Raw genomic sequence first — 25,731 nt, forward strand, 5'->3', positions numbered from 1 at the left:
TTGGGTTGGATTTTTAACAAATGGGAGGAATGGTTTTTATTATTGTAAATATAATTTTGGCTCAAGTGTCAAATCACACCATGAACCAATTGTGATATGTCATGCCGCACCTTGAACTTACATAAGTGATTATTCGATTCACAAACTAAAAAATTTTGTCTACCTAGTTTTTTTAGCAGGTTGCCTCCAAGTAACAAGTTATAACTTGATGATGTGGAGGTTTTTTTTTTTTTTTTTTTTTTTTCCTTTTTTGCTGATGTGGAGGTATTTAGTTGGCAGCCCTTTCACCATTTATATTAAATAATATAAAGTAACCTCTGTTATACTCTTCCATGGCCGATCTTTGTCACAAGGCTATAATCTCTCGAAGTCGGTGATCAAGAGACTCCAGGCGAGCGATGATCTTTCGCGACTCCCCAGAGCAATCTCCCACTCCCAGCGACGTTATCGCCACCTTCAGTCTGGCGATCGGCAACCATCAGCGAAGTCGCAAGTCGCGAACCCATCTTCATCGCGGGAGGTTTTTCCGGCGTTTGAGTCCATGCATGGACGATCGTAGGCCATAGATGGGGTTAGGGATGCGTCTAGATCAACCTCCACTGCTTGGATTGTTGATCGGAGTGGTCCAAAATTTGTGGACTCTGTTGCGCAGTTGGCGGTGCCCCGACGATCGGAGGATGTCGACAATGCTCAAGACAACGACGAACCCCTCTCGCGACCTCAGAATTGTGATCGCCGTCCTCAGTTTTTCATCGACTATAAGAACCTCAGCCAATTGGTGTGCTGATTTCAATCTCTTAAAAACCCAGAATTTGGAAATCTACATTTGGCTGAGGTTTTTGGTTCTACGTTGTAAGGCTACTACCAATCAGCCATAAGTTGTCTGGGATTCTGAATCAGTGGCATTATAGGGTGTTAGTTTTTATATTTGCATCTGCTGTTAGTTTTATATTGGGATTGATGTTTGAATGATTCTGGTGTCAATTATTTCAGTTTTTATGCAAAGGATTAAGAGTGGAAGATTTTGACAGTATCTGCGATTTCAGTGAAGTCGAGGAGATGCAGAAGATAGTGTGATCACACTCTATATTATGTTGATTCTTATACCATAGCTCTGCATTTCAACTATACATTTCAACAAAAAATAATGCAAACATTTTGGAAGCCAATATTTCGCACATCCCTAGGAACAATTTAACATATGTATACTAAATTAATAAGCAGTAGAAAGTATAGAGAATATACCTTAAGTTGAAACATCCATCATTCTGAGAAATTTTTGGGAAGATATTGAATCGTAAGGTTTGGTTTAGTCGGTGGACATGCAGACATGATTGGATTGAGAATGGGAATTGGGTTGGTGTTTCTTTTCATGCCAAGTCAAGTTACTAGAGCAAGAATGGTAGTGGCTTTTTTCATGGTGATCATTGTTTTCATTACCCAGTCTCTGTACGTAGAAAAGCTAAAGATTCCAGCGAGGAGTACCCCAAACTCAGGGAGGATTTCTCGGTGATCACCATAGATGACCCGCCCGGAAAATTGATTGCATTTCTCGGTGCTGTCAGAAGCCGACGATGAGGAATGCCGGCGACGGTGTACATTGCCCAACGACGCCGTGGCGCTGTCGATCTCTTCCGGGACTATAAGAGCTTATCACCAGCGTGGTCTAGCAACTCGATGGCTTGCAGAGATAAAAGCTTGGACGACAGTCTTGAAAAACTAAGCTTCATGATCTGAGTAAGCTTATTTGACCAAGCAAAGACTAACTTAAAAAAAAAAAAAAAAAAAATCCACATCAGCACATTACCTGTGCCATGTCATCAAGGCAACAGGAAACTTGTAAAAAAGGCTAGGCGGGCAATTTTTTTTGGTTTGTGAATCGAATAATCACTTATGTAAGTTCAGGGTGCGGCATTCCAATTGGTTCATGGTGCTATTTGGCACTTCACCCTATAATTTTTTATTTAACTTACCCACAAAAAAGTTTGACAACAAGGTCAACCGATTTCTCCGTAATATCGGCGAGAAGCCACCATCGTTGGATTTTTTTATTTTTTTTTTGAGTAAATACCTAAAATGGTCCCTCGACTATAGCTAAATTCACAAATTGGTCCTCAACTTTCAATTTCAACCAATTAAGTCCCTAACTTTGTAATTTTAACATAATTTGATCCTCTGTCTATTTGACCGTTTGTTGACTGTGATTTTTGAAGATATTTATGTAATTTCAATTTCATGGTCCATCGTCGGTTTTTTAAGGTTCTGGTTGCATTTCCAGACCGCACTGTTACATTTTAATCCACTGCCGAAAGCAATTTACCAAATCCGATCGTCTTTCTTCATCCTCCCTTTGGATTCAATGTAGTTGAGTTCGTATCAAAGTGAAGAAGACGACGTGTTTCTGAACCAGTGTAACGTCATCCTGGAGGCCTCCACGTGCTCCGACGAGAGCTGGAGGTTCTTCTGGAGATCTTCGATCACGGTCAACAAAAGTCAAATAGATGGAGGACCAAATCGTGTCAAAATTACAAAGTTAAGGACTTAATTTGTTGAAATTGAAAGTCGAGGACCAATTTATGAATTTAGCTATAGTCGAGGGACCATTTTGGGTATTTACTTTTTTTTATTTTTTTTATTTTTTATTTTATTTCTAAATTGGATTTTAGTAAGATGTCACGTAAGTAAAGTTGCCCCGTTACCTTTTGATATTATGTGAAATAGGTTAATTGCACAATTGTTAACAAGTTTACGTGTCTAATTGTCTAATTACACTTTGATATATAGTTGAGTTCTAATATTTATCCATGATTTTTATACTAGACAATCATAAGTTCGATAGAGATAGTAAGAGTTTATGCTATGATGATATTTACATGTTGGTAAGTTAGAAGTGTCACATGAATATGTTATTATCATATCTAATTGTTGCGTACCAAATTAAGCTTATATGCATATTTCCTATACCTCATAAAATAACTCTTTTAGTCATGTAATTATAGACATACTATAAACTCAACAATTCAATTATTACCATATTCACATTTTATTTTTATTTTTTAAATATATATTCAAAGCGACACTTTTTAACCAGAAGTCCATATAAATTATGAAATTGTTAAGGACAAACGAGCAATTTCACATGTTTTTCCCTTTCATTATATTCCGTAATATATTACTTCTTATACGCTAAATTTTTGAAAATTATTAAAATTTATTTCTCTAAATGCAAAAATTGTAAACTTTAAAATAACTGTATATTCGAATTGAAGATGAATTCAATTTTAAAAGCAAAAACGACAATTAAGAGATTATCTAAACTTGAAGATATATTGAATCGTTAACTTTAATTATATTTAATATAAACGTTTTCTTTAAATATGTTGAATTTTGTGCGTAGTCTAATTAAAATCACTACTTTGTGGAAAAGAAGAAAAACATATATAGAGTAATAATTCAAGGATTGACTTTATAATATATACACATAATTAAAGGACCAAAATCATGGTTTTTCTTTATGAATTAAACACTTCTTCAATTATTATTTTTTAAATTTATTTTAAGACGAGATAAATTCGTAGTTAGTATCTAATGGTGTGTATATTGATAAAACTTTATTTCTATGTGAGATTATGTACAACAAATTAAAATTTTAGGCTCAAAAAAGTATTGAGAGGTATGTTTCCAAATTTTCTTCTCCCATAAAACTTTCCAAATTTGATAACATTGATTTACTTTAGTTGTGAAGGGCATAAAGTTTCAATTGAAAAGCGAGGGAGGGAGAGTCTACAGTGTGATTATGTGAATCGACACAATTGTTCAATCTCTCGCGGTTTCGATCCGATTACGATAAATGTGCAGTTCCCAGCATTCCGAAGAAGACGACCCAATCGATCCGCCGCATTCACATCGCCAACCCATGGAGGAAGAACCCCAAAACCCTCAAATCCCAGAAAGCCCCCGCAATCAAGAACCGCAGCAAGTGATTCCGGGGGAGGAAAAACCTAATCTTCATCACCAAGAAGATCCAAAATCCAGTTTTGAGGAAAACCCGGATCATCAATCCTCAGGTAAGGCCCTCGCTTTACCCATTCCCGTGGATGTTCCACACAGCGGTGGAGACATGTCTGATGCCCCTTTGATCTCTCAGCCTAACCCCCATAAGCGCCTTCCTAAGCGTAAGAAGGGTAAATGTAATGCCAGGAAAAAACGAGCTATAGACAGGAGATTAAATTCCCTTATGGGCAAATTGCACCCCGTTCCCTTTATCCCCTCCAAGATTCTTGATTTTTATAGTCACCAGAAGCTGCTCAAGGGGCTTGGATTATGGGAGTTTGTTAATATAGGGTTTAATGCGGATGTTCGGGTTGATTTGATCGCGCAGTTGGTTGCAACCTATGATCCAAAATTGAGGCGAAGCTGTGTGAATGGGGAGAAGATTGCTGTGAGTAGGGCTGATTTAGCTCGGGCCCTCAGTCTGCCAGTGAAGAAGGAGAAGGGTGATGTTGTTAACTTGGATGTTGAAGAATTTTCTGAGGAGAGTATTGGGTTTCTTGAGGATTTTGTGTCAATTTGGGTGCTTTTGCATGATGATATTTGGATGATGCCAAATGAGGTGTTGCATTGGATCAGGGTGATCAAGGATGGGAGTCCAGAGAAGGTGGATTGGGCCGGGTTAGTATGGTTCATGGTGGAGAAGGAGTTGACACAGGGGGAGCAGTTGGAAGACTGTTATTATGCAGTGCATTTGCAGTATTTGATTAGATCACAGCGCGAGGAGGTGTTCTTTAGTAAGGAGTTGGAAAAGGCGGAGTTAGGTATAGATGTGGAGGAAGTGGAGTTGGAGAAGGCGGAGTTTGGTATAGATGTCAAGGAAGTCGAGATGGAGAAGGCAGAGTTGAGTATAGAGTTGGAAAAGGCGGAGTTGGGTATAGATGTCAAGGACGTGGAGTTGGAGAAGGCGGAGATGGGTGTAGAGGACAAGGAGGAGGAGTTGGGGAAGGCGGAGATGGGTGTAGAGGACAAGGAGGAGGAGGAGTTGGGGAAGGCGGTGTTGGGTATAGAGGACAAGGAAGAGGAGTTGGGGAAGGCGGAGTTGGGTGTAGAGGACATGGAGGAAGAGATGGGTGTAGGGTTCAAGGAAGAGGAGTTGGAAAAGGCGGATTTCTTGGGTGTAGGGATCAAGGGGGAGGAGAATGGTTATGTGAAAGTTGGAGGTGTGACCGAGGGTCGAGATGAAGAGAGCGTATTGATAGAATCAAATATTAAGTTGAGTTTGGGGCATGACATGGAGAAGACGGAAGAGGTAAACGATGCAATGGCGATGGATGTTGGAGAACAACTAGAGGAGGACGAACAGGAGCAATGGCAGCTGTTGGATGGAAAGAACGATATGGGCGAACCCTTTTTGCGTTTGTGTACCAGCGAAGCCGTGACATTGGATGATCTTGAAGAGATGAAAGACGAGAGTGAAAACTTGGTAGACGAGGAAGAGGAAGAAGTAGAAGGCGATTATGGAGAAGAGCAAGGATTCCCGGGAATTTTCCTTCAAACAGGGGAAGTCTCCCAGATTCCATTTTCCAACAATGGGCATCTTCATGATCAGCCATCCATTGAACTCGTTTCTTCTGGTACCGATCTGAATGGCAATAAAAGAGTGGTTGACCACAACCACGATGATGATGACATCCCTTATCAACCTCACGGGGGCAATAAAAGGTCGAGGATCGAAGGTCCATCGGATAACATCCCTTCCGATTTCGGGACTATCATGGAACAAATGCAACAAAGGATGACAAAAGCTCGGATGATGTACGAAGCAAAGGAGCAGACCGAGGCACAATTAAACATACATAAGCAAATATTGCTCGATGAGTGCCACAAGCGCAATGCCGCGATTGAACATTTGGAAAGGACCACACCGGAAGAAATACAGAAAAGAGACAACATGATCTATCGCCTTGAACGTGAACTTTTCATGATGGGGAACATCGTGGAGGGTTACAAGAAAGCACTGAAGGACACCCACAAGGCATTTGCTGAATATAGGCAACGCTTTCAGCTTCCCGAAGAACCAATTTACAAGGACGCTGGGCCTGGTGGTCTCGTGCTTAGCACTGCAGAAATCGAGAAGCTTCGCCTTAAGCAAGAGGAGGAATACAGGTCAAATTGCTTGATGCTGCAAATGAAAGCGGAAGAAGCCCTAGAAGGCTATACTGCTGTATTCGAAATGTATATGGACAAGGTCACTGTGATAGGTATCAGGCTAATGAGTATTTCGAGTGATGTGGAGGAACTCAAAGAAATGTATGGTAAGCGCCGCAAAGACCTTGAAACACACCAGAAAGCAGTGAAGCTCGAGGTGATTGATGAGAATGTTGCCAAAACTTCTAACCTGGCAAGTAGTTGATTGATGAGAATCCTGTTTGTGCTGTGCTAACTCTTATCAGCTTATGAAATTTATATCCATTTAGATATTAAATTCTCTATTTGTCTTCTGCTGTTCATTTGGTTGTGTGTTGTGTTAACTCTTATCAACTCTCACCCTCAAAAGGCGAAGCCCCTCGCCCTCGGGCCATACACTTTAATCCAACAAGATAGTGGAAGGGTACTCGGTGACCTCTTGGGTGGGAGGACAGTGTCTGGTTCTCAGTGCTCCCAATCCAAAAAAAAAAAAAAATCATTTTAGAGTATTCACACTGAATTTTTTTTAAAAAAATATTTACAATTCTTTTTTCTTTTCTTTCTTGAAGGAGCTTACATGAAATACAAAGAATCCCACCAAAAAATAAAACATTAAAAAAAAAGGGACCATGAAACAATGAAAAGTCTTACAGAGACATGGCAAATGAGAAAATGCAGTATCACTTCATCACTTGGCTTCCAGATTTTTTTTTCTTTAAAAAAAAAAAAAAAAAAAAAAACCCAATGAAAAGACTGACAAAAAGAAGGGAAAAATATATTTAAAAAAAAAAAAAAAAAACACACCACTACCCAATCCCTAAGCAGAAAAGCATCCCTGTGATGGAGTGATGGTCCCTGTGTTTTTAGGGTTCACTGCAGTCTCTGCAGAGATGCAAGTGCCCTTATCCTGTCTCCCCCATGCAAAGAAATTTTTGTAGGCTCCACTCCCACATCACATAAATGCACTAGTCTTCTTTCTCTCCTGTGAATTTGTTCCTGCATGATTAAACCATCAACTTATATCATGTTGGTTCTCAGCATCTCATCTGTATGTGGCCAAAAACTCAACCAGGACCACATGCATTTCTTTTCTCACTTCCTATTTTTCTCCAAGATTCTTTTCTTAATCCTGGTTTTGGACTTTGATCCGGTTTAGAAAAACAACTTCACGAGACAGCTAGTTTTATGAAAATGAAACTGCAGGACCATTATTCACAATCAAATAATTCACTCCTTTCATGTTCTTGACAATTATGAGGTCTGGTTATAGAATGATGTTCTGTCCATTGACTTGAGAACATGGGCTCAAGATGGAATGTGGGGGGTATTTCTACCCCAAAATGATAAGTGTACTCCCAAAAAATAAAATTTTCACCCACTAAACATTCAAATTTTACTGGAAGAAGAAAAGAGAAGGAATAAAATGTGTAACCCATCCCTTCGTTTTGACTTGGTAACCACAAGATTATAAGTTCAACTCCTAGTAGGAGCAACCTATTAGTCTTCTTGGTTTAAGCTGGTCTGATCAGCAACCTATGCTGGTTTATCTCATAGTGGTCTTTTGCCAACTAAAGTTAGGGTCACAAGGCGATTTATCCGGTGTACACACTTGAGTAATGATTGTGAGTTTCTCTCATCATTCAAAAGTGAGAGCCCACCCCATTTTCTATCCCAATCAAATATGACTGGTTTATCTCCTTGTAGTCCTTTATCGACTAAGGTCACAAGACCGAATTTACCGATGCATACCCTCAAATAGTGGCTACAGTTTCTCGTGACTCAAAATTAAAGTGAGAGCCCACTCCATTTTCTAAACCAATCAAAGTATATCACGCGAGTTACTTCTACCTTCCTAATTGTTTCAATTATGAGTTCCCTCTCCATTTTGGTTGTGAATCAAGTTTTGGAAAGAATTTTCACATGGAGGGGACAACAGATCAGAGAGACTGGGTTTTTGGGGGTGGTGGGGGTGAGGGTGTTGGTACGTTTATCAAAATGAGATAACATTCACGTGACAACCAACGTCAATTGTTTTCATATGTTGATGACAAATTTGAGGTAGCGTACGTGATCTTTATTCAGAAAAATAAGTCTGTCCTTGATTATTAATAATTATATGATGTGTAGGTGTACCTTCTTCTTCTTCTTCATCATCAATTGGCAAGCTGTTCTTCCTTGTCAGAACCACCGCCATTAGTTTCAGCAGGCGGCGGTGGTTGTGGTGGCGTACCATCCTCCATCTTCTTTAGATTCTGTTGGTAATAAATTTGCCTCAGCCTCTCTATCTCCCTTTTCAATGCGTCTTGGTGAGCTGCATTTCCTCCATTATATTAATTCACTCACTAATCAAGCTCTACCATACTAATTACAAATAAATGAGAAATAAAAGTACCATATTCAATAGTTACATTAAATATTGAATCAAGTTACTAGCTTGATTTTTATTTTTTATTTTAAACTACATAGGGAGAGAACACCCTAACTAACACATGTGAGGAACATCCCGCACATGATTTTATTTTAATGCACCTATTGCTCCATTATAATGGTAATGCTGTTGATTAATTGAAAATATAGGTTAATGTATAATAAAATAAATTTTCTATAGTGTCGATAATATTAACCTATCAGGTAATACAACCATATATAGTATATTTGAAACACGCCATATGTTTAAACATACTTTCTCAACTTAATTAACCACAAAGAGTCAATAATGTCTCCACTGAGGCTCAATCTCATGACCTCTCACATGAGAGAGGTCACTACATGCCATCTGAGCACCATGTGCTTGGCATCAGCACCATTAAAAAAGTACTAAATTAATTTTTTTTAAAACTATCTTACTATATATAGGTGAGCCATGAATCTATGACCATAGTTTATAATTAATGCAGAGGTGGGTATAAGGTGTTGATATGATGAGAGTTGAAATAAAAAGAATAGATATATAAGAGGGAGCATGTGATCATGTGGGTATATATATAATTATATATATTAATATTAGTGGGGGCTGGGGAACAGTAGAGAATATGCAGAAACAAACTAACCATCCTTGAAGACTTTATCTTGTGCAAGAGCTGCGATTCTTTGCTTCAGCACACTGTTATCCACATTCAGAACCAAACGTTGGTGGTCCAGAAATGCAACCCTCGGCGACAGCACTGATACCTCAGCCTTTTACATTAACAACGTAACACTTTTAGTACCATAACAAGTCAAACCGTGCCCACAAGTTACTCGTGAACTACTCTGTCGAAACTTAATTGTTTTCAATTCAATTCAATTTGAACCGTCTTGTTAAGTAACTGAACTAATTAAGCTCTAATTTATTTTTTTTTTGGCTCGTTGAATTCGAGCTCCAGTCGACTCCCAGTGAAAGCAGTTTATTGACCTTTTTAGTTTAAACTGGTCAACTATGGACAATTTAGACTAGTTTATCTAATCTTTTGCAAGCTAAAATTATAATACAAGATTTATCCAGCACATACTTAGTGACTATGAATTTCTATTGTAAGAAAAAAAGAAAAAAAAAAAAAAAAGGATTTGGAACATACTTGTAGCGTGGTAACACTACGCTCCAGCTCGGATATGTACTGTAACTTCCTCACCCGTGATCGTTGCGCTGATTGTCTATTGGCCAGAATCCTAATAGCAATATTCAACAAAAATAATTATGAATTGTACGGTGTTAATGCAGATAATTAAAAATATGGGATGATTAATTACCTTTTAATTCGTTTTGGATCGACTATTTTTTCGGAGGAGTTATCGGCGGCGGAGGCGGAGGCGGTTTGGTCGTCGGACTTGCATGAGCTTTGCACTTCCTCGGGCTCGGTTTTGAGGTCCTGCGCCGGATTCTGGAGGTGGTGATCGGAGGCGGATATCATTTTGGTATCTTCGTTGATGCTGTTGTGATCGGACGGCGAGGAGGGGTTGGAGTTGGGCCCAATCGACGTCGTGATGTCGTCGTTGAACATGGACATGAGCTGCTCGTCGTCGAACCTCTCGAACTCGGTGGCGTTGATATTCATCCCGCCTGAGCCGGCGGCGGAGGGAGCGGAGAGCCGCCGGCATTCCTCCACCATTGGGCTCTCCAGGAAGGCTATGGAGTCGCTGATCGATCTCCGGTGCGAGCCGCGCTTCGACGACGAGAAGTCGAGGAATTCGTCCACCCACGACGGCGTGTTCGTGCCTGCCGCCGCCGCCGCCGCAGGCGGCGGCGGCGGCTTCTGCAGAGCAAAGTCGTGCCAATTCAGCGCCATGTTCGGCACTCTCGGAGGTAATTGCGCCATTATTCAATCTCAATATAATTCTCAATCCCAATTCTCCACTCAAATCACTAACTAAAATCTCAGTCACTCACTCACAGAGACAAAAACACAAACAGATTACATGCATGCAAAGCTACCAAGTAAACAACAAAACATTATATATATATCTATGAAATATGAACCCTAAAACCATCATTCTTCTTCATCATCATCATCACAACTAGCTTGTTGATGCACATTGTAGGATTTAAAGTCAATCTAGCTAGCTAAGCTTCCAATGGGCATTGGGGTGGTGGGGGGTAGGGGTGGGGGTGGGGTCACATGGGGAAGATTGGGACAGCTATCAACAGCTGGTGAAGAAGTTGAGACCCAACTGTATAACTGGAAAGCAACAATATTTTATTTACTAAGAGGAATCAGAGACCACGTGCCCTTGTATATAATATACACTTCCTCCTCCATTACATTTTACGCGTCTAATTCAATTAACCAGACTTTAATCCAAGAACTAATTTTACATTTTACGCGTCTGATTTGATTAACGAGACTTAAATCGATGAACTAAATTTATTATTGGTCTATAACCATATCATTTGTAAATTAAAAATAAAGGAATAAGGTTCAAATTGGCCACTAAACGTAATCTTAAAATGCAATTAGGCCACTGAACGAAAAAAAAAAGTACAATTAGGCCACTAAATACTCCAAAAACGTGCAATTTCACCTGATAGCAGGTTACCATTAATTTTAGTAGGTTACCTGCTTATGTGGCAACTGAGTTGACATTTTTAATAATTTTTAATAAATTTTAATAATAATTTTTTTAAAAAAATAAATAAATAAGACGGGGTGGCCGGCGACCACCTCGTCGTTTATTTTTTAAAAAATTAATTATTAAAATTTATTAATAATTATTTAAAAATAATTAAAAATGCCAACTCAACTGCCACGTAAGCAGGTAACTTGCTAAAATTGATGGTAACCTGCTATCTGATGAAATTGCATACATTTGGAGAGTTCAGTGGCCTAATTGCACGTTTTTGGAGTGTTCAGTGACCTAATTACATTTTCAGGTTACGTTCAGTGGCCAATTTAAACCTTATTCCTAAAAAAAATTATAATTAAGGAATAAGTGAGAAATAAAAAATGAAATTTTGTAAAAGTACAAAAAGTTGAATTTAAAAAGTATAAGAAAAAAAGTTCACCCTTTATATCTATATAGGGAGAGGAGGGGGGTTAAAAGTTGGTGTAATAATAGTGTCATAATTTTTACCATGCAAGAATGAAAATGAGAGGGGGGAAGAAGATGAAGAGAACATTCGAGTGTACTGGCTTCTGCTATGCATGCACGTGGTGTTGAGCACCGTCTGATCATTATCAACGCCGTCAATTAACGGTGGGATTAATGGGTGATCACATGGTAGCATAAAAACTTCTTTTTTGGCATGATGATGATGATGGCATGCAACTACTTTGCATTTGCATTTTGGCTACCTACCAAAAGAAACTCATCATCATGTGTGTTGTATTGTACTATTGGGATTTGCAACTCCATCGTACCCTGCAACCATGTCCACTCTTCTTCTCCATTCAATTCATTTCTCTCTTTACTAATCTTCATTACTCTAACCTAATTGTATGTGTTCATTTCACCCCAAAACCTACATTTCTTGTCTCCTAATGTACCATTATTCACCATTTTTTGTTGGTAGAGTATTAACAATTGGCCATTATTGTCTTACTCAATACAATATCTCAGATAGATCCATAGTCCAAGTCTGTTAACATCTGCCTCAAACAACATTTAACGCTTTAAGTATATCAAGACCAGGGTCACTACCGCCTCGAAATCATATTATTTTCGTTCATTTCATGATTATGCATAACTCATTTTATTCCCAAGGAAACATTAATGTAAAGGGTACTTTTTTACATTGTACCCATATCCAATATTTGACAATCGTTTTGTTACTATATATATTCGTTATTACGATCAAGCAATTTCTACTCGGATGGCTCCTAAAACACTTATAATAATACCGAATGACCATACACATTTACTTTATTATTTGTTGAGCCCAAATACTTTATCTTGACATATTTAAGTGTTACAAAATAGTACATTGAATTGATTAGACCCATCACTTCTATTTACTAAGTTTTGTTGAAACAAGATCAATACTTACCTAAAGGGCAAATTATTGTCTGGAACACGATTTAAAATATCGTCGTGAATATTATGAGTAAAAATAATGTACATTATGTGTTAGAATAATATACATTATACTTTGGAATAATGTACATTACGTGTTAGAATAATGAAACATCTAGGGTAATATAATGTACATTATGTTTTAGAATAATGTACATTATGAATTACAAAAATGTGTGTTGCAGTTGGGTGCGCGAAAAAAGTAAAATTAAGCAAGACGACGTCGTTTTTGGACCGTGGTTCACACATCTGTGTATATTGTACCTAAAGCATTCTTGTGTAAAAGAGGAGGGAAGTATTATTTATTGAAAGTATATTATAAAGATGGACTTGTGAAAAATGTATAGTTTTAAGTCGATAAATATTTAAGATGGGTATATATACATGTGATGGTTTAGCTCCACATTAGATGAGAGGTGGTGGCTATGGAGGATGATGAGCTGTGGGAAGAGAGAGGAAGATAATGGCAAGCCATGTGAAAGGTTTTGCACGCCCTAACCTTGCTGCTTTACTTTGTCTCCAAACTATGCTCACATGTAGGGCATGTCTCCTCTCTTCCTATACTTATGCTTCTTCTATTTCCATGTTACCCTCCCAAATTGGGAATTCTGCCAATTTAATAATGTCACATCCACACCTCTAATCACCAGATTTAATCTTAATCAAGTGATTAGGCAGTCCACAATTGTACTTTAATTTGTACTGCCGTACTGGTAGTGATCAATTATTTGGGGGATGAAAATGGGATTAGTGAAGAGTGTGTGGGCCAGCTTGCAAATGGGTATGTGACATGTGAGGGCTCGAATAAAAGCATAATTGCGCTTGGACCCCAAGCCATGAAACAGGTGGGGGGATCGAATATTAGCTGCAGGCATCTGAATTGGATCTCTGTACATGAACCTGAAACTCTGAAACTCAAGATTTTGTGCCTCAATGCAACTTGATGATGCCTCAATTTTTAGATTTACTTGCATTTTATTAATGTTTATTATGGCCAACCATCATCAACTTGTATAAATGGTACATATAAGATGCCAAAGACCTTGTAGCAGCATGAAGTGACCCTCCCAAGTGTGAGAGGTCATGGGCTCGCCCCTCAGTGTGGCCGATATTGACTTATTGAGTTTCAGTAGGTTCAGAAAATATATATAAACAGATACTACATGTAATAGCACCTCAGACTAGGATGACCAGACACTCCTACCCTAAAAAGTCAAGACCCAATGCATGCAACCATAGTTGATGTTACCTATATTGGTACAGGGTACTTAAAAAAGTGTTAATTGATATTGTGTTATACTCCAAGAAAGTTCAGTATTTAGAGCCATATAATTCATTTATTTGTAAGACATTAAATAAATACTCCGTAAAAAGATATAACTAACAATGAAAAACTTAGTCATGCTCTATATGTGAGAATGAAATTAAGGGATATAATTGCTTGCATGCACGCAATCTTGGGTTCATGACATACTTGCCAACAAGCAATTGAATCAAAGAAAGAAACAGTTGCAGGGGTACTTAACTGAATTACCAGAACATCTGGTATCCTCAATGACCAAGCATTCATGCTGCACAATCTTACATGCTAATACAAACATGGTTTCAATCTATCTACTTGAGTTATCCTCAATGGTCTGAACCTTTTGTACAAACTCATCAGCGATAATCAGTTTGCAGATATCACAAACAATAAGTTTTAAGCCACACAACCATGGCGTTAGATTGCCAGACAGCGTTCACTGGAGAGAGAGCGGTGCTGTAACTCCAGCCAAAATCAGGGAAGTTGCGGTATGAAAATTATGAACTTTGCCACCCAGAAGTACTGTTAAATGATCTTTCAATAGAGTGTAAGGTCTAGTGCAATGGTGTACATACCTTTTCCAGTTGTTTTGCATGTCTCTTATATATGCAGCTCAATTTCTTGCATAAAATCAGAGTGAGATAGCTCATAGTAGTTATTGAAATAGATACCATACTGCTTCTTGGATGGACTCTTTCCTGCATGAAAGTCAAAGCATATTAATTCCCACTCTATCTTTCAACTGCAGAACATTGCTGGGTATCTTCTGCATAATAGCAGCAGTGTAAGGCATCATCAGATTAAAACAGGGAAACTTGTGTCTCTATAAGAACAAGAACTCGTGGATTGTGATCTCAACAGTGGCAACCACAGTTGCAATATAATGGTTGATGTATGGAAAAAGAAATTGCATTCATTGAAAATAATGGAGGCATAACTATATATGGAATTGAAGATAACTATCCATGCAAGGGAGAGGATGGAAGGTGTTACACTAGTAAGGGAGAAAGCCATACAGTTGGAATAAATGGCTGCTCAGCGATAAACCAAACGATGAGGAAGCTCAACTCTCCTCTAAAGGTGTCTATTTTGGCAATTATGGCGACATCTTGAATCACGGTGTAACAGTAGTTGGATCCTTGGATTTGGTATGTGAAGAAAAGGCCAAGAATACTGACTTGTGACAAATTCTTGGGGCACTAGCTGGTGTGAAGCTCAAGATGAAGTGCTGATCTAGTGTGACAACAGTTATGTGGTATTGCTATGATGGCTAGCTACCCTCTGAAGGACTCTCGAGGAATGTACCTTTGCCACATAAAAAACTTCTGCATTAATGTTGGCCATGATTACTGACAGTTCTTCTGTTTAAGGCCAATCAAAATGCAGTGAACTCTATAAAATGTTACACAGTAATAAATCCAGAAAAAAAAAAAAAAAATCGTTGCATACAAAAAAACTACAATTTCAAAAACAGTTATATTCAAAATCTTGAGTATGTGCCATAAACTCATAAAGATCAACATCAATGACATAAATCATAACTCATTTCCTTTGGCACTGTGTGAGAGAGCTATTATAAGTGATTTACTACATACCAGGGATCAGTCATGCTGTGAAAACATCTTTCATTATTAACGAATTTCTTCTTCCAGTGAAAGCCTTTACTCAAACCTACATTTAAATATCAATTGAATCCTTTCTCAATTAGCAGAATCCTTAGCAAAGAAGCCGTTTTTGGTTGAATTACTGTCACTAGTATAGTAGTATCACATAAGATTTCAAAAAATAAAAGAGACTTTTGTTATGGAGAACCTCACATTTTGCCAGTAATATATTAAGTGGAATATATGGCCTTACATTTAAACTCACCTATAAGATTGAAGTATTGGACTAATATTTTATATGTTAACAGAACTCTCAAGTTTGCAATTAGAATATTTACAGCATCACCGTTTGGCAGTCCTATAATTTACCATAGGATGAGAATTAAGATTAAAAAATAGCTCATCAAATTAAGAGATAATTACATGCACGCACTTTCAAACAAGACATGAATGAATCAAGAGCACAAAAGATTTACCAAAGCATGCATGCTTAACAAATACTTGCCTGCAGGCATTAAAGACATGAAGGACAAGCATGCCTAACTGAATTACCAAACCAACTGGTATCCTCAATCAGCAAGCATTCATGCTACATATAAGTACATGCTATTAGAAACATGGTCCCTGTGCAAAAGTTTGAAAAAAAACATCAGAAATCAGTAATGAAGGTGTTTCTTATTCTCAAAAATGTCTGCTTTACCATCATGCTTCTGCTCCCTCTGTGTTTGCATACAAATGCAAGTTTTGAGCAGCACGAGATGGACAGTCATCACGTCAGAATGGTGAAGAGGTACCAAGATTGGCTGCAGAAACATGGAAAAAGATATGAAGATAAAGATGAATGGGAAAAGCGTTATGAGATCTATCAATACAATGTATTGTACATTGAATTCTTCAATAGTATGAACTTTTCTTACAAACTCATTGATAACAAGTTCGCAGACATGACAAATAGTGAGTACAAATCAGTCTATTTGCGTTATAAGATAGACGAGCATAAGAAGGAGTCACACAACTTCACACTTCATGGAGTTAGATTGCCAGAATTCCCAGAAAGTGTTGACTGGAGAAAGAGTGGTGCTGTAACTCATGTCAAAGATCAGGGCAGTTGTGGTATGAAATTCTCAACTTTCCCACTCAGAGTTACTTTTAAATGACCTTACAATAGAGAATAAGGCCTACTACAGTGGTATACATAACTTATCCAGACCTCAGGTATGGGAAGCCACTTTCCCCTCCCCCTAGACATTAAAAAGATAAACACCTTTGAATATCTCCTTCAACTTCCTGTTTAATTTCTTGCATATGATCAGACTGAGATAGTAATCATGCAAGTATATACTGCAACAGCTCTTCTTTAATTCTTTCCAGCATGAAAGATCAGGCCATATTAACTCCCCGTCCATGTTTTCAATTGCAGGAAGTTCCTGGGCATTTTGTGCAGTGGCAGCAGTGGAAGGTATCAATCAGATTGAGACAGGGAAACTTGTATCTCTATCTGAACAACAACTTGTGGACTGTAATAAACACGGTTGCGAGGGTGGAAATACGGAAAAAGCATATGATTTCATTAAACGAAACGGAGGCATAACTGCAGAACATAACTATCCATATGTGGGAAAAGATGGAAGATGTGAAACTATAGCAGAAGAAAGCCATACAGTTACAATAAGTGGCTACACGAAAGTGCCAGAAGATGAGGGGTTTCTACAAGCTGCTGCTGCCCAACAACCTGTGGCAGCAGTCGTTGACGCCAGCATGGATGATTTTAGATTCTACTCTGAAGGCATATTTAATCCCATTTGTCCTGAAACACTGAATCATGGTGTGACAGTAGTTGGATATGGTGAAGAAAATGGTCAGCCGTACTGGCTTGTGAAGAATTCTTGGGGCACTAACTGGGGTGAAGATGGCTACATCAAAATGCAGCGAAGGTCTGGAGACAAGAATGGCAAATGTGGTATTGCTATGATGGCTAGCTACCCTCTGAAAGGCTCTTGAAGAATGTATCTTTGCCACATAACCAACTTGCTATATTGATGTTGGCCAAAATTACTGACAGTAACCTTGTTTAAGTCCAATAAAGATACAATAAGCACTATAAAATGTTGAAAGTAGTAATAAATTCAGGAAAAAAAAAAAGGAACTTTACGTGTGGAAATCTACAATTTCAATAATATGTATCAGTATATGCACAATTCCAACTAGTTATCTTAAAACTCAACATCAATGATAAATCATGTATTCATCCTCTTTTGCACTGTGTTGGAACTGTTACAATCAATTTACAACCAGGGATAACTCATGCTGAGAATATATCCTTCATTACTAATGGATTGCTTTTTTCTTAAGAAAGTCCTTGTGCGAAGTCACGAACTTCCCCAAAATATTAGTTGACTCCTTTCTCAATCAATGCAGTCCTAGGCAACAGAGCTCTTTGGGTTTCAAACCACACAATTTCAAACCATAACAAGTGTTTTATTTCTAAGAGACTCACATTTTGCTGGTAATATATCAAGGTGATGATACAATTTTTTATTGAAATCCACCTATGAGACTGAAATTCAAATATATAGTATGCAATTACAGTATTTTCAGCATTACCATTTGGATCTCTTATAAGATGAGAATTGAAACCAAAACAGCACATCAAATTGCTCAGCAACACACAAAAGCTCTTAAAATAAAATAAATAAAAACTCTACAAATCAAAGCCTTGAATTTCAGCAGAGTTAGCTCATCATGATTTACCTATGCAGAAAAGCTCATGTCCAATAAGGGACCCCGAGACCAGAACTTCTGAGGCTGCAATAAGAGAAGATGATCAAATTCGGTATCAAATGGGATGATCCTCCAGCGAGCACATAAATCCCTGCGTTTCCATTCACCAGCCACAACATCCATACATGTATATAAGCTTGAGAAACTACGAGTTTAGCTCAGCAAATCTCTGTCTCACGGCGTTGCCAAGCTCCCATTCACCAACTTCAGCAAGACCCTCAACCAGCCTCTGCCTCACCCTTATGTATGGGATAAATCCTTTCTTTGTCATATTCATTACAAACTTCCCCGCCAAAACAAACTGCCTGCACTCTATGCAGCCCTCGAGCACCATCTCGAAGCACTCAAACCCGAGATGCACGCCCTCAGCTTCCAACATCTCAACCATCTTAACCGCTCTCCATATCTCTTTGTTAGCCCGCATTGCCCCCAACACTTTCACCAAAACATCCTGCCTAGGGTTCAAGCCGACTGTCACCACCATTTCCCTCACCATCTCAACAGCAGCATCAATCATTCTGAGCTCGCACAACTCAGCAATTAAAGAGCCATAGCTGTCCAAATCCGGAACGCAACCAGCTCGCCCCATGCCCTTCAACACGCTAACAGCTTCCCTTAACTGGTCCACCTTGCAGAGCGAAGAAATGAGATAATTGCAAGTGCCGGAATCCGGGCTATACCCAATTGACTTCATCTCTGATAGTATGTCTGAGACAGACAGCAACTGCTTCCTACGTTTAACCCACGCATTGGAGAGGAGCAAGTGTGTTTGAGGGGTAGGAAGGCAGCCAGAACGGAGAATACGTTGAAGAATCGCGAGGGATATAGGAAGCGGATTCGAGGTTTGAAGAGTGTACGAAAGAAGACATGAATAAGCTTTAAAGGGACGAGAACGAGGTCTGAGAGGAATAAACGACTGCAGAATGTCGTCGACGACACTGATTCTCACATTCTCCGGGAAGGCCGAGAGGAACGAGAAAGGGTTGTGGTTTTGGAGAGATTTATCGGCGGCAGCGAGAAGTTCAGGAATTTGCTCGTATCGCTTGCTCTCAACCGCAGCCCTAACCGATTCTTCGAGCTCTGCAGATGAAGAAAGATTGCGCGCGGAAAAGAATTGAATGGAAGACCGATGAATGGGCGTAAGAAATGACCTAAGCTTTGCTACCGCCATTTACACTCTCTGCATAATTGTTGATCAATTTGGATTCAATTCGGTTATATAAACAAATTACGTTTGAATGGTTTATGCTCTTTTCTTTTTTCTTTTTTTCCTAAATTAATTCTCAAATTTCTGAACCAATTTGATTGGCATGAGTGATAGTGCTCTCTCATCAGATCGAAGTTCGAGCTTGATCTTGTACAATGTTCAGCACTTTGTCCTTTAATTAGGTCGACTCGAGTTTAACAATTCAAATTTACCAATTGTCTCAAACTATTAGGTTACATTGCAATTCGAGATATTTGAAGAGTATGATTCTGTTCCCAACTTTCTTAAATTTATCAATAAAAACATTGTATGCACTTGCTAGATAAGAAAGATGAAATTAAATAGGAAATTCTAGCTAAGTTAATTAAATAATCACAATGTTTCATGTTTAACTGTTCAACCATGGGAATTGGTTGATCTTTCCCGTAAATCAAAGATGGAATTAATCAAGGCAATCATAGTGATTAATGCCAAGAAAAAAAAAAAAAAAAAACAGGCTGAGTATACATACATCTGAGAATCTTCAAAATTGATTGATGATAATTCACAACAAGATCACAGTCATACCATTCTTGAATCTAAATGATTCCTTAATAGCAGCAAATAGTTAGTTAAGCTTTAAGTCAGTGCTTTCTATACAACAACAATGGCCTTTTTCTTGATCTGGTGCTTCGACAGAACAGCGTGATCCCCACAACGCTAAGCAGAAGTATCGCCTGCAAGACCATCAGCACCTGCAGCGCTGGAATCACCAAATCTCGTGATTAAGAGATACATAGTAACATCAAAGTTGTTTTTTTTTTTCCTTAATTTGATCTTACCTGTATAATTCTGGTCTGAGTCCTCCTTATCATCTTCATGTTTAGTTGCTTTTCTGCCAAATTTATGCAGTTGATCAATTCTCGAGCCTTGGCTCGTGGTCTGGTTGGAGGAATCCCCGCCCTTAACGCAAGTATTTGGGCAAGAAAACGTCCCATCGTTCTCATCACTTCCATCACAGCAATCTGGAAAAGATGGAACCAAGAAACATGAATGTAAAATGATCTGATAGTATGCTCAACACACCCCCTTAGTCGCTTATTGGGTGACATAGAGATTCACATGTGTTCCATCTCAACTAAAAGCCTAAGCTGATAGTTGGATTGTACATTAATGGCTATATGCTCAACACAAACAAACAGCAGAATTTAAGTACCGCAAATGTGATCATTCACTCTGGAAGAAAACAAAAATCTGGGCTTGCTGCCAATGTTCCTGCAATAAAATCTTCCCATGGGGCAAGCTCCAGTTCCTGAAAATCCAATCAATAATCAAACACTGTCACCAACTTCGAACAATTCAAAAACTGCATACCAGGCTCATCGGTGCCGTCAGGGCAGTCGCAGAAATTGTCGTTCAGGCGGCTGATGGCGAAGGAGCTGGAGCCGTCCTTGCATTTGATCACCTTGGAAGCGTAATAGTTCTTATCTGCAATCACATTATTATACCATATATATGTCAGCAGAGCATTGCTGTTTCAACAATAGATGTAAAGATGGAGAGATAGGGGACCTCTTGGGTGGATTCCGTTGGGCAAATCGTGAAAGGAATGGGAGAAATTGAAGGAGAGAATGAGGAAGCAGAGACTGAGGAGAAGACTTGGCTCCATTACTTTGAAAGTCTTTCGTTCTGTCTGTTATAATAGGAAGAGGGAACAGTATAATAAATAGAGTAAAGACCGGGCAAGGTTGACTCGTTTCGTGTCAAAATCAACCTTAGTAATCAAGTCTGTAAAATATGTTTTGATATTTAAATTGAAAAAATATTATATGTACTCTCAACTTTTATTTTCACATACAAAACATTGATGTAGACATTTGTATTGAGATTTACATTGAAAAAATGAGCCCACCACATTGGTTGAGTATGTGATTTTTTATTTTTTAAATTGATTTTTTTTTAAGTAACACATTTATGACTCAAACCCATGACACCCATTTGAAAAAGTCATTTCATGCCACTTGATGGGATATTGACCCAACAGGCTCGAGGCCCAAGAGATGAGAAGGAATGGGCAAGGACTGGGATTGCTGTAATGGGCCCAAAAGCGGATAAGAAGAAATATACGTTGTGGGCCGTAGGCAGGCCTTGTGGAGAATGTAGCCGAGTGAGGAGCCGAGTCCCGAGTCGCCCCAACTAGTAACCGTTGCTGCTTGAAGACCCGCCATTAATGTGAATCAATTCAATCGTTGGGAAGGCCATGTAACGGCGACCCAACGACTCTTAGCCCTTTATTTTCCCATTATTGCATACTTAAATTTGTATCTAGTCGTTAGAGAATAGTCAGCTATAAAAGGGGGTCCTCCCAGACTGTAAAGGCAGCGTAGCGTATCTCCCAGAATACCAGAATAATATTAAGAAATCATAGTAGAAAGTAACATATCCAGCTAGTTGCATCCCTGTTTTTCAAGAGCTTTTGATAAGTGCATGCGACGGTGAATCCACCAACCAACGGTTGTGTTGGACCTCTTTAGGCCCTAAAATCAACACCACTAGACCACAATGTCATTTGCTCTTAAAATTTATTTTAAGATAATTGTATTTCTAAAGTTTTAAGGTGGATGAAACTTTTTAAGGATGACTTGAACCGGATCATTTAAATTTATATTTAAGTTAGGTAGCTCAAAATTGGAGATTGAGCAAATTTTGAAAAAGAGAAATGCAGAATATGAGATGTTAGTAAAATGTTATATATATATATATATATATATGTGTGTGTGTGTGTGTGTGTGTGTGTGTGTGTGTGTGTGTGTGTGTGTGTGTGTGGGGTTAGGTAGTTTTCTTTTTTTTATTGAAAAATATTTGTGAACATTTTTAAATTTTGAAAATTATCTTGAGTGTTATGAAGTTTTGTATATTGTTGAAATAAAACATTTTTAAAATGCAACAACATTAACTATTGAGGGTTTAAGTACATCATATCTTTCAAGTTCTGCTTTAACTATTTAATAACACAATAATGTTATAAAAAAACAAAAGAAAAGAAAAACAAATAGGGTCACACTTTACATTATTGATTATTGTATTAAATTTTGAACTTTTTATTTTATTTTATGTATGCATTTTTTTTTGAAAGGTAAAACGAAGATGTATTGATTATCAAAAATCAATTGTTGAATACATAAAGGATAGACTGAAAGCCAACTATGAGAACCAGACTGAGAAGAAGTTTCTCTTACTAACACATGAACAAGCTTATTCGCTGATGTATGGATAAAACGAAACGACACATAATCGAACTGTCGTTTAAGCCTGAAACAATCCTTGAGAACACAACCGGCATAAGAATTATCATGAGCAGAAGACCTCAAGGATGAGCACACTAACTAGCAATCCAAAAGAATCACCAACTTTATTCAACCACACTCCATTGTCCAAGATAAATTCTCCTTATATTATTATCATGGTGAATTTAATTAGAAATAATAGCATGTATTAATGCAACTCATTATATTATTATATTATTTTAAAAAAATTCCATATATTTATATCTAAATCATAACAAAACGAAATCTAAATCTAACCAACAAGTTATAAATATAGTAAATTTTGTAGGTCAATAAGATTCGAGTATGCATGACAAGTTAACTCGTGTAAAATCTATTAGACATGTTAATATAATTTATTTAATTTTTTTTTATTAAATCTACAAAACAATATAAATATTTAATTTATAACATACACAATATTAAAAAAAAAAAATTGATAAAATAAGATATAAAATCGTAGCTAATACTAAATATTAACAGACTAAGCGAGTTGACATGTTAAGACACGAATTTTAATGGCACAACCCGTTAATAATCATAATACGTTAAAACTAAATATTAACCAGTTATTTTTGTTTCTGTTTTTGTTTTTTGTTTTTTTTTTTTGTTTTTTGTTTTTTTTTTTTGTATCACAAATTGGCAAGTTTATGGAGTATTAACAATTTTAAAAATACAGAGTAATTTGAAAAGAAAATTGATTTTTTGTTAATACTCCAATTAATAAAAAGAATTGAAAAGTAAAGAGAAAAGAGATAAAGTTGAAGGGTAAAATGAGAAGCAAGGAACCAGGATTGTACTGAAACAGCTTTGAGTAGATCTCCCTCCTCTCTCCTTCAAACGTTGCGGCCCCCCTTCTTCCTCCTTCAGTCCTTCAGATTCATCACTCTCTCTTTCTCTGCATACACACACACATATACAGAGAGAGGGAAGGGAGAGCTACTCCTCCACCCCCTGGCAGTGTACAGCGTAATAGATAGGTACGGAGAATGGGGGCGTACAGAGCGGACGACGATTACGACTACTTGTTCAAGGTGGTGCTGATCGGCGACTCCGGCGTCGGGAAATCCAACCTTCTCTCCAGATTCACTCGCAACGAGTTCAGCCTCGAGTCTAAGTCCACCATCGGCGTCGAGTTCGCCACTCGCAGCATCCGCGTCGACGAGAAGGTCGTTAAGGCTCAGATTTGGGACACCGCCGGCCAGGAACGGTAGCTTCATCTCCCTGTCCTGTTGTTTCTCTGTGTGTATACGGTTGACATTTGAGATCTGGTTGTTCTCATTGTTTGTGTAGCGGGATGTGATTCGTGCATTTGAGTTTTGTTGGAGTGATTTTGGTTTTCAGTAGGTGGCATCTAGCTGTAGGAATAGATCTGATGTGGTTTCCGTTTTGTTTCGCTGAGATTGTGATTGATAGGGACTGAAAGGTGAAATGTGATGCATTATGTTAGATCTCACCTCGTTGTTATTGGTGGAAAGTACTTTTCCTGAGGAAATGGCGTTTTCACCACCTACATTGATCCCGAAAGGAGTAAGTTTAGATTCGGGATGTAGATTGCTGCTTCCTTATGTGGCATTTCCTGTTACTCTGATTATAGATTGAGCTTTTTTTGGTTTAAAAGCTAACACTTAGAGTGGAAGTAACATATTGTGCTAACTATACCCTCTCTGTAGTCACAATACTGTTGTTTCTTATGTCAGGGAATTGTCTAGTTCTTGTTGGTTGGTTGATGTTTGAGTAGCACCATATAATGTTGGTTGCAGATTGTATGTGTGCTTAGGTTTGATTGTTCAGTTTGTTGTGTGAAGAAGAAGTAGATGAAATTAAGAAACAGTGGCATAATAATGTTTCATTAACACAAATATGATATCACTTTAGCTTGCAGTAATTGTCTTAAAGAAAATGCTTTCTAGCCTTATAGGTCATCCAGTCATGGTGTTTTGCACTTTTTTAAGTGTCAGTCCTTGCTTAATATGATTATAGTTGCTATCATTAGTCAAATTAGGTGTCAAATTTTCACCTGCTGACATATGGGATTCTATTCTTGGCTTCTTGCCATTATTTACCAGTAAAAATGCTAATGTGATTTGTGATGGCATTATCACTAGCAATCTTGTCTCATTTTCTTCAAAATACTTGTATCTTGTCATACTATTTTTCCTTGGAGAATGACTTATGGTTTGAACTGTTGAAGATATCGTGCAATCACAAGTGCCTACTATCGAGGAGCTGTTGGTGCATTGCTTGTCTATGATGTCACTCGTCATGTTACCTTTGAAAACGTGGAGAGATGGTTGAAGGAGCTCCGCGACCACACAGATTCCAGCATCGTCATCATGCTCGTGGGAAACAAAGCAGACTTGCGCCACTTGCGAGCTGTTTCAACCGATGATGCCAAGGCATTTGCTGAAAGAGAGACCACTTTTTTCATGGAAACCTCTGCCCTGGAGTCCATGAACGTGGAAGACGCCTTCACAGAAGTGCTCACTCAAATATACCATGTCGTCAGCAAGAGATCTCTTGAAGCCGGGGACGACCAAGCAACTTTGCCCAAGGGACAGACGATTAGCGTCGGGAGTAAAGATGATGTTTCAGCAGTAAAGAAGGCCGGTTGCTGCTCTGCTTAGAGGCTAGAGCAGATACCTAATCCTATGGCAGTTGAGGTTCTTTTTGTATTCAGTTATATCCTTGTGTTGCTATTGAACACTTCCAATTATATATAAAATTGACAGGCCATTAAAGTTTGTCATTTATTGGCTCACAAAATCTTAGTTCACACCATTATAACATACCTTATTTGCACTGTATGATTATGGCTGCTTGTTAACATCCATTGGATAGACTATATTGATTTGGAAACTTTTT

General features: G+C 38.2%; 6 protein-coding genes and 1 long non-coding RNA gene across 15 annotated transcripts; 3 read left to right on the top strand and 4 right to left on the bottom strand.

Moving 5' to 3' along the window:
- The first annotated feature begins 3,711 nt into the window (after positions 1–3,711).
- On the top strand, positions 3,712–6,492 carry LOC109156069. 6 transcript variants are annotated; one of them, XM_019303875.1, is made up of 3 exons: positions 3,712–4,873; positions 4,916–4,990; positions 5,093–6,492. In XM_019303875.1, exons 1-3 carry the CDS (start codon positions 3,851–3,853, stop codon positions 6,404–6,406), a joined length of 2,412 nt encoding a protein of 803 aa, XP_019159420.1. In that variant the 5' UTR covers positions 3,712–3,850; the 3' UTR covers positions 6,407–6,492. The 6 variants fall into 6 exon arrangements, with proteins under 6 accessions (XP_019159420.1, XP_019159417.1, XP_019159421.1 ...); XM_019303872.1 differs by having other exon boundaries at positions 4,916–6,492; XM_019303876.1 differs by lacking the exon at positions 4,916–4,990 and having other exon boundaries at positions 5,030–6,492.
- A 216-nt stretch (positions 6,493–6,708) lies between these two features.
- LOC109156072 (basic leucine zipper 61-like) lies at positions 6,709–10,691 on the bottom strand. The gene is made up of 5 exons (XM_019303881.1): positions 9,910–10,691; positions 9,738–9,828; positions 9,231–9,357; positions 8,314–8,491; positions 6,709–7,176 (listed from the first exon to the last, which is right to left on the bottom strand). Exons 1-4 carry the CDS (start codon positions 10,473–10,475, stop codon positions 8,334–8,336), a joined length of 942 nt encoding a protein of 313 aa, XP_019159426.1. The 5' UTR covers positions 10,476–10,691; the 3' UTR covers positions 6,709–7,176; positions 8,314–8,333.
- Positions 10,692–14,154: 3,463 nt separating this feature from the next.
- LOC109155555 lies at positions 14,155–15,779 on the bottom strand. Of its 2 annotated transcripts, XR_002049912.1 has the most exons (3): positions 14,986–15,779; positions 14,545–14,667; positions 14,155–14,425 (listed from the first exon to the last, which is right to left on the bottom strand). It is a non-coding gene; the product is annotated as an uncharacterized LOC109155555 (long non-coding RNA). The 2 variants fall into 2 exon arrangements; XR_002049911.1 differs by having other exon boundaries at positions 14,155–14,667.
- A 90-nt stretch (positions 15,780–15,869) lies between these two features.
- Positions 15,870–19,549, bottom strand: LOC109155554 (pentatricopeptide repeat-containing protein At1g06270). 2 transcript variants are annotated; one of them, XM_019303146.1, is made up of 3 exons: positions 18,325–19,549; positions 16,274–16,376; positions 15,870–16,162 (listed from the first exon to the last, which is right to left on the bottom strand). In XM_019303146.1, the coding sequence occupies exon 1, from the start codon at positions 19,523–19,525 to the stop codon at positions 18,500–18,502; it is 1,026 nt and encodes a 341-aa protein (XP_019158691.1). In that variant the 5' UTR covers positions 19,526–19,549; the 3' UTR covers positions 15,870–16,162; positions 16,274–16,376; positions 18,325–18,499. The 2 variants fall into 2 exon arrangements, with proteins under 2 accessions (XP_019158691.1, XP_019158690.1); XM_019303145.1 differs by having other exon boundaries at positions 15,870–16,197.
- Positions 16,204–17,764, top strand: LOC109155553 (zingipain-1). The gene is made up of 2 exons (XM_019303144.1): positions 16,204–16,686; positions 16,994–17,764. The coding sequence occupies exons 1-2, from the start codon at positions 16,236–16,238 to the stop codon at positions 17,572–17,574; spliced, it is 1,032 nt and encodes a 343-aa protein (XP_019158689.1). The 5' UTR covers positions 16,204–16,235; the 3' UTR covers positions 17,575–17,764.
- A 520-nt stretch (positions 19,550–20,069) lies between the features above and the next one.
- On the bottom strand, positions 20,070–21,304 carry LOC109155786 (glucosidase 2 subunit beta-like). 2 transcript variants are annotated; one of them, XM_019303434.1, is made up of 5 exons: positions 21,113–21,304; positions 20,915–21,028; positions 20,757–20,852; positions 20,383–20,565; positions 20,070–20,303 (listed from the first exon to the last, which is right to left on the bottom strand). In XM_019303434.1, the coding sequence occupies exons 1-5, from the start codon at positions 21,207–21,209 to the stop codon at positions 20,185–20,187; spliced, it is 609 nt and encodes a 202-aa protein (XP_019158979.1). In that variant the 5' UTR covers positions 21,210–21,304; the 3' UTR covers positions 20,070–20,184. The 2 variants fall into 2 exon arrangements, with proteins under 2 accessions (XP_019158979.1, XP_019158980.1); XM_019303435.1 differs by having other exon boundaries at positions 20,177–20,295.
- A 2,333-nt stretch (positions 21,305–23,637) lies between these two features.
- On the top strand, positions 23,638–25,632 carry LOC109156033 (ras-related protein RABA1f). The gene is made up of 2 exons (XM_019303813.1): positions 23,638–24,076; positions 25,061–25,632. The coding sequence occupies exons 1-2, from the start codon at positions 23,856–23,858 to the stop codon at positions 25,491–25,493; spliced, it is 654 nt and encodes a 217-aa protein (XP_019159358.1). The 5' UTR covers positions 23,638–23,855; the 3' UTR covers positions 25,494–25,632.
- The last annotated feature ends 99 nt before the right edge of the window (positions 25,633–25,731 follow it).

The sequence above is a fragment of the Ipomoea nil genome, unplaced genomic scaffold (assembly GCF_001879475.1).
Source record: "Ipomoea nil cultivar Tokyo-kokei standard unplaced genomic scaffold, Asagao_1.1 scaffold2704, whole genome shotgun sequence".
Lineage (NCBI taxonomy): Eukaryota > Viridiplantae > Streptophyta > Magnoliopsida > Solanales > Convolvulaceae > Ipomoea > Ipomoea nil.

What these genes read in the sequence shown, in the direction of transcription:
- LOC109155786 (XM_019303434.1), bottom strand. Translation starts at nt 21,209, where the DNA reads ATGGAGCCAAGTCTTCTCCTCAGTCTCTGCTTCCTCATTCTCTCCTTC. An exon ending in CAACGGAATCCACCCAAGAG is followed by an intron (nt 21,029 to 21,112) that starts GTCCCCTATCTC and finishes ATGTGATTGCAG; the next exon opens with ATAAGAACTATTACGCTTCC. An exon ending in AGTGAATGATCACATTTGCG is followed by an intron (nt 20,566 to 20,756) that starts GTACTTAAATTC and finishes CATCTTTTCCAG; the next exon opens with ATTGCTGTGATGGAAGTGAT.
- LOC109155554 (XM_019303146.1), bottom strand. Translation starts at nt 19,525, where the DNA reads ATGGCGGTAGCAAAGCTTAGGTCATTTCTTACGCCCATTCATCGGTCT.
- LOC109156033 (XM_019303813.1), top strand. Translation starts at nt 23,856, where the DNA reads ATGGGGGCGTACAGAGCGGACGACGATTACGACTACTTGTTCAAGGTG. An exon ending in GACACCGCCGGCCAGGAACG is followed by an intron (nt 24,077 to 25,060) that starts GTAGCTTCATCT and finishes GAACTGTTGAAG; the next exon opens with ATATCGTGCAATCACAAGTG.
- LOC109156069 (XM_019303872.1), top strand. Translation starts at nt 3,851, where the DNA reads ATGTGCAGTTCCCAGCATTCCGAAGAAGACGACCCAATCGATCCGCCG. An exon ending in TTGGTATAGATGTCAAGGAA is followed by an intron (nt 4,874 to 4,915) that starts GTCGAGATGGAG and finishes GAGTTGGAAAAG; the next exon opens with GCGGAGTTGGGTATAGATGT.
- LOC109156072 (XM_019303881.1), bottom strand. Translation starts at nt 10,475, where the DNA reads ATGGCGCAATTACCTCCGAGAGTGCCGAACATGGCGCTGAATTGGCAC. An exon ending in GATCCAAAACGAATTAAAAG is followed by an intron (nt 9,829 to 9,909) that starts GTAATTAATCAT and finishes TATTGCTATTAG; the next exon opens with GATTCTGGCCAATAGACAAT. An exon ending in AGATAAAGTCTTCAAGGATG is followed by an intron (nt 8,492 to 9,230) that starts GTTAGTTTGTTT and finishes GAGGAAATGCAG; the next exon opens with CTCACCAAGACGCATTGAAA.
- LOC109155553 (XM_019303144.1), top strand. Translation starts at nt 16,236, where the DNA reads ATGAAGGTGTTTCTTATTCTCAAAAATGTCTGCTTTACCATCATGCTT. An exon ending in CAAAGATCAGGGCAGTTGTG is followed by an intron (nt 16,687 to 16,993) that starts GTATGAAATTCT and finishes TTTCAATTGCAG; the next exon opens with GAAGTTCCTGGGCATTTTGT.